This window comes from Watersipora subatra, chromosome 7, assembly GCF_963576615.1.
Source record: "Watersipora subatra chromosome 7, tzWatSuba1.1, whole genome shotgun sequence".
NCBI classification, from domain to species: domain Eukaryota; kingdom Metazoa; phylum Bryozoa; class Gymnolaemata; order Cheilostomatida; family Watersiporidae; genus Watersipora; species Watersipora subatra.
In genome coordinates, this window is record NC_088714.1 from 9,888,590 (window position 1) to 9,900,062 (window position 11,473).

At 38.7% G+C, this 11,473-nt stretch overlaps 1 protein-coding gene across 1 annotated transcript; it reads right to left on the minus strand.

Moving 5' to 3' along the window:
* Positions 1 to 1,965: 1,965 nt before the first annotated feature.
* Positions 1,966 to 7,478, minus strand: LOC137400403 (uncharacterized). Its single transcript, XM_068086732.1, has 3 exons — positions 4,346 to 7,478; positions 2,790 to 4,211; positions 1,966 to 2,696 (listed from the first exon to the last, which is right to left on the minus strand). Exons 1-3 carry the CDS (start codon positions 7,476 to 7,478, stop codon positions 1,966 to 1,968), a joined length of 5,286 nt encoding a protein of 1,761 aa, XP_067942833.1.
* Positions 7,479 to 11,473: the final 3,995 nt, after the last annotated feature.

The following is an 11,473-nucleotide window of genomic DNA, read 5'->3' on the forward strand; positions in this document are numbered from 1 at the left end:
CAGCCTATTTGCAGATTGATAAACCTAGCAAAGCCTGATCTCGGCAGAATTAGTAAACAAATCTTAAATGGCATAAATCTGATCAAAGCAGAGCTAAAACTCAACCAATGGAAGAAAACAACAGATGTCATCGAATGGTTCTTAAACATACCACGCAGAGATCAACATGCAATCATAATATTCGATATCGTACACTTTTTTTGTTCTATCTCAGCAAAGGTATTAAATGCAGCCCTAGATTTTGCTAGTAAATATTACAATATTTCAGAGGATGAAAGAAATATCATAACACATGCCAAAAAGTCCATACTATTCTCTGGCAAAAACAGCTGGTCTAAAACCTCCTCAGAGGAGCTCTTTGATGTAATGATGGGATGCTTCTTCGGAGCCGAGACATGTGAGCTTGTCAAAAACTTCATACTAAGCAAATTAGCAGCAAACTATGGCAACTCATTTAAATTGTACAGAGATGACGGGCTAGGAATCAACAAGGCAAATAACTTGTCTATCTATGTGAGCTCAAAATCCAACCATCCCTGAAACATCATCAAAAACGTACCACCAGGTATAAACAACAGACTTTGCGCGCTCTCCTCTGACAGCAATACATTTGAGTCATCGACTAACATCGACCAAACAGCCTTAAAGAATAGTGGGTGCAACCACAAACTCCAATACTCTCCTATAGCAACAACACCTCAAACTCAAAAGAACAACAGAGAGCGTGACACTACTTGGTAAGACCACCATTCAGCAAACATGTCACAACCAACATCGGTCGACAATTCTTAAGAACCGTCAGAGAAGAATTTCCTGAACCACCCACTGCACACCATAGTCAACAAACTCATTACAAAAATTGGCTACAGCTGTATGAAAAACTTAAAGAACATCATCCACTTGCACAACCTAAAACTCTTGAAGGGCAAAGCATTAACAGGAAACATTCACCAGCAAATTCTTGCAAATGTCATGTAAAAGTCAAATGCCTACTACAGAAGAAATGTTTGCAGTTTGCTATAATTTACCAAGCCATTGTTACCTCCCACAATGGTGAAGCTAACTACATTGGCCTAACAGAAACTTCATTTAAAACGCCCTATAGCGGTTTACGCTAGGTTCGTAGCTGGCAAGTGTATTAAGCTGGAATTAATTCACTGATTTGGAGATGACTCGTTGATGTTTTATTCAGTCAACACCGAAACCGTGAAATCTACAAATGATTAACATATTTAAAAGTTCTTCCACAGCAATATAAAAAATAACGATATTATAGAAATAGAAAAATATCGACACAAACCTTTTGCCGTCTTTGAAAAACACTCACACAGCTAAATCAAGAAGTCAAGCGAAACAAATTAGCGATAAATGCCAAAATGTTCTGAACAGAAAAATCGTCAATTAAATCATCAGTTGCGTGTTACTAGTTGAACTTCAAAAGTCATAACGCCGAGCGTGGATGGAAGATATTGCAGGAAGTGAAGGCGTGTCGAGACACGTCAAAACACGTCGAAACAACCCTTGTGGCGCCTTAGACCCGGATACAGCGATGTTTTACTTAACACAAGACAATAAAATTGGTGAGTTAGTAGAGACAGGAAATGTTAGTAGGGTTCTCTTACACTCCCACCAAATATAAATTCTAATATATTTTATATTTCCGCTGCACCATGTACGCAATTGGCCTCAACAAATGTCCTTTTCTTTTTTCTTTTTTTTTCATGTCAGCACCTTTTTTGCAAAACCATAGTAGTAATACCAAGGTCATATTCTAATAGAAAACAATAGGTTTGAAGGTTACGTTAGTAATACAAAATATATAAAGTTCTATCCTAACAACAACAAAACCAACACAAGCAACAACATAAAACAAACAAAAAACAAAAAACTAACATCTAAAGTTGAATTAGCACCACAAACAGAGGTTGCTATTAAACGATATAATATGGGCAATGTAAGTGGGAATTATATATCCTCTAAGAGTTTTACTAGTTTTTGTATGGGACGTTGAAGATAAGTTGGTTCTGCCATCTTTCGCCCCTTCTTGTCTAAGTTACAATTTCCCAGCCTCACAGTCACCTTACGCACTAAACCGTCTTTACCTGGAAACACATCTTCAACTCGCCCTATTTGCCACATGTTCCTCGGCTCATTGGATTCGACTATAAGTACAACATCTCTGACCTTCAAATTGTCTTCAACTTTCGTCCAGGTTTGACGACGCGTGATGTTGTCTAGATATTCCAGCTTCCATTTTCTCAAAAACTCTTGAGCTACCCACTGTACCCTTTTCCATCTAGCATGGCAGTATATTGCTTCATCAAAATCTCCAGGTGGTGGCGCAGTGGGTTCCTTTCTTTCTGTTAGAATCATGTTTGGTGTGACTGGTGTTTCTTCATGATTAGAGATGTTGATTGCTCCTAAGGGCCTGTTGTTGACAATAGCAGCAACCTCATAGAATGCCGTTCTTAGGGAAGTACTGTCGAGTCTAGAACTTTGCCTTAATATGTCATTGAGCACTGCTCTGATGGTACGGATCTGCCTCTCCCAAACGCCTCCCTGGTGGCTTGCCGTCGGGGAATTAAATACAAACTCTATGCCTCTATCGCATAGGCATCTTTTTGCTTCCGCATCCAACAAATTCTTGGCGCCGACAAAGTTTGTTCCATTGTCAGAATAGAGCTTTATCACAGAACCTCGTATGGCGATGAAACAACGTAGTCCATTGAGAAAGGCGTCGGCAGTTCAATCATCTAAAACTTCAATGTGGAGAGCCCTACTATACAAACATGTGAAAACTAATCCGTACTTTTTCATTTCCTTCCTTCCCTCTTTAATCGCGTATGGGCCGAAGCAGTCCATTCCTGTGTGTGAGAACGGTGGGGGACAGCTAGTTCGGTCTTGAGGTAACTCTCCCATTTGCTGTCTCATAGGCCTTCTTTTCATCTTCCTGCATGGCATGCATTGACCTAATTGTTTTTTAACTGTTCTTATACCCGATATGAGCCAGAGGCCATTTTGACGCATGGATGTTAGCGTGTAGGAAGGTCCCATGTGGTGTGAAATTTCATGGTAGTAGCTAATAAATAGCTTACTCGAGTGAGAGTTCTTTGGTAATATTATTGGATGTTTCTCTAGCTCGGTAAGAGATAAATAATTTCTTGCTCTCCCACCAATCCTTATTAAGCCATGTTGATCCAAGTAGGGGCTTAATCGAAGCAACGAACTTGTTTTCATCACTTGGTTACCTTTTTTCAAAACTCTGATTTCCTCTTGAAAATATTTTGTCTGTGTAATTTTCATTACTAATCTTTTGGCCGCTTCGATATTTTCAATTGATGGTCGCGTCAGAGGAATCTTTAAGGACTTGTTCTTGGCCATCTGGAGTAAGTAAGCAAAGGCTCCTAGCAGTCCCTTGAGCGTGCTATACTTCTTCAACTTGTTGTACATGTCTATGAGTGTTGAAATCTCAGTCGCTCTGACAACTTGGACTTTCTTAACTTCTGGATCATCCTCTGACACTTCTCTTCGTGTCGACATATCCAACTGTAATCTATGTTGTAGTTCTGGCTGCGATCGTAAAAACTTGGGACCCGTATACCACATAGTGCGTTTTAATTTTTCGGCCTCCATCCCTCGAGAAGCTATGTCGGCAGGGTTTTCTGCCCCGGGTACGTGATGCCATTGCTCAGGGTTAGATGCTTGTCTAATCCCGTAAACTCTGTTAGCAACAAACGTGTGAAATTTCCTCCTATCATTGCAGATATAGCCAAGCACGATGGTTAAATCACACCAAAAAAATGACTTGCTTATATCCATGTGCAGTTCCTTTTGAAGCGTCTTGTTGAGTTGGGTGGCTAAAAAGGCACCTTGTAGCTTTAGTCTCGGAATGGTGGTTACCCCTTTACTGGGTACGACTTTTGCTTTTGCCAACAGAAGATTGGTGCAAACATTTCCTAGGTTGTCAATGGATCGCAAATACGAGCAGGCACCAATGCCTTCCAGCGAGGCATCTGAAAATGTGTGCAGCTCATACACGCATTGCGTCTGCAACCCATCCAGGCACCTAGGTATTTCTAGTTGGAGTTGTGACAGTTGAGTAGCCCATCTGTTCCACAATTGATTCATTTCCTCATTGAGAGGTTCATCCCAATCAACACTAGTCTTATTGACCTTCTGCAGTATATTTCTTCCCTGGTGTGTGAATGGTGCTAAAAGACCAATGGGATCAAAAGCTGACCGACTACAAACAGTATGCCACGTCTTGTGACAGGCCCCGCTTTAACCTCATTTCCACTAAATCTGAAAAAATCTTTATTAAGGTCCCACTCCAATCCTAGGGTACGTTGAGGGGACAGATAATCTGCAAACAAATCGACTGCTCTCTCCGACTCGGGAATCGATGATGAAACTGAAGAATCATTGCTAATGAACTTATGAAGTCTTAAATTTCCTGTTGCGCAAAGAGCCCTAGCGTCCTCAATAAGTTGCTGGGCTTCTTCCGTTGTGTTCACGCTTGTGATACCGTCATCAACACAGAAATCTCTCCGTATAAATTCTGCAGCTTTTGGGTATTCCCCGGCATGGTCGTCTGCTAAAGTTCTCAGACCATAAGTGGCAACAGCAGGTGAAGATGTGGCTCCAAACAAGTGCTTTGTCATCCGATACTCTTTGACTTCTCCCTCTGTTGTTTTCCATAAAAAGCGCAAATAATCTCTGTCAGATGGAGTAACATGAAAATTGAAGAACATTTTTTTTATGTCGCAAGCGATTGCGATTTTTCCTTTTCTAAACCTACACGAAATCCCAAGCATACTGTTGGTCAAATCAGGGCCTTGAAGCAGATGCTGATTTACAGATGTTCCCGAATATGTAGCTGCACAATCAAATACCACACAGAGTTTGCCTTTCTTTTGGTGCTTTACTGCAAAGTGTGGTATATACCACACGCAACCTTTCTGAGGAACAATATTGGTAGCCTCTTCAGCATGGCCCCCCGAAAACATCTCTTGCATGAATTGTACATACTGTAGTTTAAACTCCGAGTCGCTCTCAAATCTCTTAAATAGTGAAGTGAGGCGTTGTTCGGCTTGGCGTTTGTTGTCTGGTAAGTGTGGTCGCTGCCTAAATGGTAAAGCCATCTGATAAGACCCTGATGGTAGCACTTCCGTTGTTTGTTCCATGATGTTTAGAAATTTTATGTCTTCTTGAGATATGAGGACATGATCGTCGAGCTTGATGCATGTACGGTGTGTAATAAGTCTTCTATCTCCTTGCCGTCTGTTGTCTGCTCCAAAGACGGTCCACCCCAACATTGATTTCCTGGCATACGGCAAGCCTTTGACTTGAACTAATGCTTCTAAAGGGGCAAAAGCCTCGGGACAATTAGCTCCTATTAGCAATCCAATGGGAATGTCCATCAAAGGTGGCAATTTGCTTGCAAACTCTTTAAGATGAGATAGTTTTGCCACATTATTTCTGCAAGGAATGTGGTCGCGATTGCATGCAATATCTTTCCAACCATAGGCATCTAAGTGAGTGAAGTCTGCTTGTTCGTATCCTTGTATTCTAATATCTTGATATAAAGTGACCCATTTTGTTGATTCTCCTGTGAGAGTTTCTACTGTGACCAATTCTCTTGTGTAGTCGGGTTGGAGATATTTCGCCAAGTCTGTATTGATGTAAGAGTGGTCTGAACCTGAATCAAGGAGCGCGTATACAAGTAGCGTTTTTGCAGGAGATTTGTCAGTAGTTATATGCACTGGCAAGATCATGCTGAGGGAGTTACCTGTTGTACCAGTTTTCTTTGAAGTTATCCGTTTAAGTTCTGCACTTGGTTCTTTTCCCGGCTGAATATTTGTGCTGGGCATCGATGTGGTTGAGCTTCTTTCACTTGGTGGCTTCGGAACCGCAGCTTGTTCTTGGTTTCTCCAATGTTTAGATGTTGTCGAAAAGTCGATGTGTAGGACTGTTGGATGTCTTTTCCCCCATCCTGTCTTGGAACAAAAGGCTCTGTTTGGGCACTGTCTTGATACGTGTCCTCTTTGAGTACAGCCAAAGCAAAGACCATTCTCCTGAAAAAATAAGTTCTTTGGTTCTCTTGGCAGCTTAGCAAGTGCCCAACATTCGTTCGTTAGATGGGTTTTCTTACAGTAAAGACATTCACTTATTTGAGAGGTTCCTGTTGAATGGCTTCGTAATTTCATTGAATTGGCTGGAGCATAGCTCCTTTCCCTTTTATTGAAATCTGGCTTATGTTGATAGTTTTGACTTGCTTCCTGTCCGCTGATCTTTCGTTCTTCTTCCATATCTTCAGCTTGCTCTTTGACGAATTCTGCAAATTCATTAAAAGTAGGATAACTGCTATATTCTTTTACATACACTCTCACCTTTTTGGCCCAGGATCTCAACATCCATTCTGGTAATTTCCTAGCAAGAATCTCATTTTGGTTTCTGTCATTCAATAGGCGCAACTCATCACAACCTCGCATTGCGGATTTGATGTGACTTAGAAGATTTGCGTATTTTCTCATAGAGTCAGCATCCCTTGTGCCAATCTTTGGAAACTCCTCAAGCTTTTTTCTTAATCCGAGAGCAGCATCATACTGTTTACCAAATCTTTCTCTCAAATCTTTCCCTGCGTCTTCATAAGCATCCATTGTGTTGGTAATAAAATACCCACTGACTGCATCAAATGCTTTACCAGAAATAAACCTCTTGAAGTGTCTTAGTGGTTGCAGTCCTGTTAAGCCTTCCGATTCAATGTAGGTGTCAAAGTCTGTTTCCCATTCCTTGAACATAGTAGGATCACCCTTAAAAACACTGGGCTCGAGGGTTGAGCGCTTTGTGGACTTCATCGTTGCGATCAATGCTTTGGTGAGGGCTTGTATTTCACCTGAACCGGAATTGTTCATTTTTGTCTCAGCGTTTGAAGCTGCAGACCCTGTCTCAGATTTTGGAAGACGATTGTTCTTGTTGTTTGTGGAAGAGCTCCGAGAGTCCCTTGCCTTCTTTCTAGCCATCAGCTGCTGAAACTTTGCAGCTGCCTCTTCCAGCTCTCTTTCTATATCACTGTCATATTCTGCGGAGTTGACCCTGCTTGCCTCTTCTATTCTCTCTGCTAACGTTCTCTTGCAATCATCAACAGTTGACCCATAATATTCAAACATGTTCTGTAGTGTGGTTAACCTTTCCTTATCATCAGTCAATTCACACAATTTGAACCACTTCTCCTGTATTTCCTCTAAGATTTTCTCGATAGCAGAAGAAAAATCTTGCATTTCTTCTTCAGTGTGCATATTCGTCAGAAAATCTTCTATTTTCTCCAATTCATCATTTATCAACTTTGGAATATCCTTGAGTAATGTTGACTTTTTGATACGATCAGATGTTCTAAATATAGGTGGGCTATTCATTCGGTGGCCACTACCTGCTTGTGACGTGTGCTCTGCTGAATTGACATCTTGTTCTGAATTCATTATGATGTTTAAAAGAGCAATAATGATAATACCCTGAGTTCGTTTATAATTACGGAAAATCAAAAGGGTGAAAAAGCTGAAATAGATTGCTTTAAAAGTAAATATCACAGTCAAGTCAATATCAATACAAAAATTAAATCTTATACTTTTACACAAAAGAGCTTCAATACCATTGAAGCTGCAAAATATGTGATCTACAAGAAATTTCAATACGTCTAGTTTAGGTATGTGAAGTCAACAAAATAATACTAGTTGCAAACTTGGTCGAAAGCGCCACAATAGATTATAAAGTACGAGCGAGGGCCGGCCAAAAATGTCAGACACTTCGGAAAAGACACTAACCGCGGCAGCCAAACCGTGTGCCAATCGATTACCAACCGAAATTAGCCACCATCCAAGCAGGGCAGTTTACAAGAACAGTAATCCAAAAGATTGCAAATTGCTCAAAGAAAAAATAATATGACAGTTTCAAAACAGTGTGACAATTTTTAATATTTTTTAAATCTTAAACGATCTAAAATTGTTCAGTAGTTATCTAATAAAGCTATCGAAATGTTTAACGCTTCCGAGTATCCTAATATTTCCTTATCTCAATAGTCTGAATAGGGTTCTTAGCCGGCAGATATATTGTTCTATTTAGCCGGTTCGTTGTTTCGGTAATTACTGAACGTATATTCGTCGACTTAAATGACGCTACGATGTTGTGTGGTATATCAATAGTGTAGGTCTGCACGGCGGCTCAGGGATCCCGCGTCAATCAATGTCCTTTAAATAGTTCAATATAGCCAGTACGTCGGCTCAATAGTTGAATATAGCCAGTACGTCGGCTCAATAGTTGTGGCACTTGTGTACACACGTTCTGTAAATACGAGACACCTTTAAGTCCGCCCAGCAGTTATTTGATGTTCGTTGGTTATTTTCTCTTCTAGGAAAGATTTCACTATAGCGGTTTACGCTAGGTTCGTAGCTGGCAAGTGTATTAAGCTGGAATTAATTCACTGATTTGGAGATGACTCGTTGATGTTTTATTCAGTCAACACCGAAACCGTGAAATCTACAAATGATTAACATATTTAAAAGTTCTTCCACAGCAATATAAAAAATAACGATATTATAGAAATAGAAAAATATCGACACAAACCTTTTGCCGTCTTTGAAAAACACTCACACAGCTAAATCAAGAAGTCAAACGAAACAAATTAGCAATAAATGCCAAAATGTTCTGAACAGAAAAATCGTCAATTAAATCATCAGTTGCGTGTTACTAGTTGAACTTCAAAAGTCATAATGCCGAGCGTGGATGGAAGATAATTGCAGGAAGTGAAGGCGTGTCGAGACACGTCAAAACACGTCGAAACAACCCTTGTGGCGCCTTAGACCCGGATACAGCGATGTTTTACTTAACACAAGACAATAAAATTGGTGAGTTAGTAGAGACAGGAAATGTTAGTAGGGTTCTCTTACACGCCCTATAACGATCACAAAACGTGGTTTACACAACAAAATAAAAGAACTGCCACTGAACCCAGCAAGCACAATTGGCAGTTAAATGATTCAAACACTAACTATTCCATCAACTGGAGAATTCTGGAGCAGTCCATTCCACTGGCCAATGGCTCTAAAAACTGTGCCTTGTGTCTACACGGAAAGTTTTATATTATATACAGGCCACACCTTGGTTCATTGAACCAAAGCACCAAACTTGTCAGCGCCTGCAGACACCCTAGCGAGTTTCTACCGTCCAATTTAAAAACCTAATGCTTCTATGAATCCTTTAACAACCATAATCTTCCAGCTATGAAGTTTTAGTAATTTCAATGGTTCCAGCTGTATATAAGTAACCAAAACTGGTGCCATCACTTTATCTGAAGATTGTTCTTACCAAGCATGAAACTAATAGTAATAAAGTGTTTTATAGTTATAGTCTGTTTTATTGACTTTAACTTGCTCTGATTTTATCGTTGAGCACTCTGCTTGGATCTTACGCATTTACTTATATATATATTTTTTTTTCATTTATTTATATATATTAGACCATATATATATTACTCATGTATATCTATATATACATGTATAAATATATGTATATATACAAGTGTATATACATGAGTAATATATATATATGGTGATATATAAATATATATATATATATATAAAAATATATTTTTATAAATTTTATATTACATCATTTTGCATCATGAAACTTTAAGTAATAAACTGTTGCTAAAAACTTTTTCCATCTTTGCACTTATACAGGCTCGGTGGACCACTTTGAGCACTATATCAGTGAAGTCTCAACCATTATCTGTATATATATATATATATATATATATATATATATATATGTGTGTGTGTGTGTGTGTGGTGATATATATAATGGTGATATTTAAATTTATATATATAACGCGGCGCGCGCGGTGCGCGCGGTGCGCGCGGTGCGTGTGTTTCGTGTGTTGCGTGTGTTGTGTTATGTTATAAATATTATGATAAATTTTTAAGTACAAATTATCTGCTTTGCAATGACTTTGAATTCAAAACCTCCAGGTCTGCAGGCAGATATCTACCTATTATTCTGTGCAATGGAATAAATGGGCACATATTAAGTTCACCTTCTAATAGGTATTGGAATTTTTCATTCTGATTTAATAAATTTACTAAGATATGTGGACCCAGAATTTCTCCAAATGCCATAAGTATATGCCTATATAGCATGAATTTAATAAAGCTTCTAGCAAACACCGTAAGTAGTATATAGAGAGCAGATCTACACACAAAAGTGACGGATCCAGCGGGGGGGATAGAAAAAGGGGGTTGTGAAATAAATTGGCTAGGGGTGTAGATTGAATCGTGTGGAGTTGAATGAGATGTTGGGGTTTGGGGGGAAATTGTGGTGTAGAGTAGGGGGTTGAATTCGAGGGGTTACGGATCCGCTCCTGGCGTAATCGGCGGATTATCTGTGGATGAGTCATCCGATTAGCGGGGGATGAGTCATTCGATTAAACGCGGATTATCACGGGATTAGTCGGGGGAATCGTCGCTGATTAGTAGGGCGAATCGTCGCCGATTATCGGTGGAATGATGGGGGTGAATATCTGGGACATCGAGGGCTGGATGGTTTTTCGGAGTGGATCTCGCGGATTATCAAGGAGAGCGAGAGATTACCTACCGGATGAGTGAGGGCGTTAATATCTGGGACACCGAGGGGTTGATTTTCCGGAGATTGTTATATATTTGAAACATTGAATATATATGAGAAGGTGTTTATGTACAAAGTTATTTTTTGAAGATTTGATGATTTTGTAATGTTGAAGCTCTTGAATGGTTAAGAATTTTGAGGAATTTATTTCCGGTTTTTTTTTTGTATTTTTTTGTATGTAAGATTGAAATTTGTTGGAGAAATTAATATGTTTAATGAAAGATCAGTTTTATTACAAAATTATTCACTTTAAAAGATATATTTATATGTATTATTCATTATCTCCATCTTCATTTTGTTTCAATAAAAATAAAATAGTTTATGTTTAACTTGAAATATATGAAAATATTCAAGTAGATAGGACACAATAAAGATAATATAGTATAAATGAAACATTGAATATATACATAAGAAAATGTTCAAGTACAATCTTTATCAGTACTTTATAATAACTGTACATATACTTATTCTCTGTACCTTATTAACACACCTGATGATCTCTTACAGCACTATATAATAATTGTACAAATACTTATTCTTAGTACTTTATTAACACTCCTAATGATCTCTTACAGCACTTTATAATAATTATACATATACTTATTCTCTGAACTTTATTAACACACCTGATGATCTCTTACAGCACTTTATAATAATTGTACATATACTTATTCTCAGTATTTTATTAACACACCTGATGATCTCTTACTACACTTTATAATAATTGTACACATACTTATTATCTGTACTTTGTTAACACACCTGGTGATCTCTTACAGCACTTTATAATAATTGTACA

Coding starts and splice junctions, on each gene's coding strand:
- LOC137400403 (XM_068086732.1), bottom strand. CDS start 7,478: ATGAATTCAGAACAAGATGTCAATTCAGCAGAGCACACGTCACAAGCA. Junction 4,212..4,345: donor AGATTATCTGTCCCCTCAAC/GTACCCTAGGAT, acceptor TTGGTCTTTTAG/CACCATTCACACACCAGGGA. Junction 2,697..2,789: donor GTACGGATTAGTTTTCACAT/GTTTGTATAGTA, acceptor TCGCCATACGAG/GTTCTGTGATAAAGCTCTAT.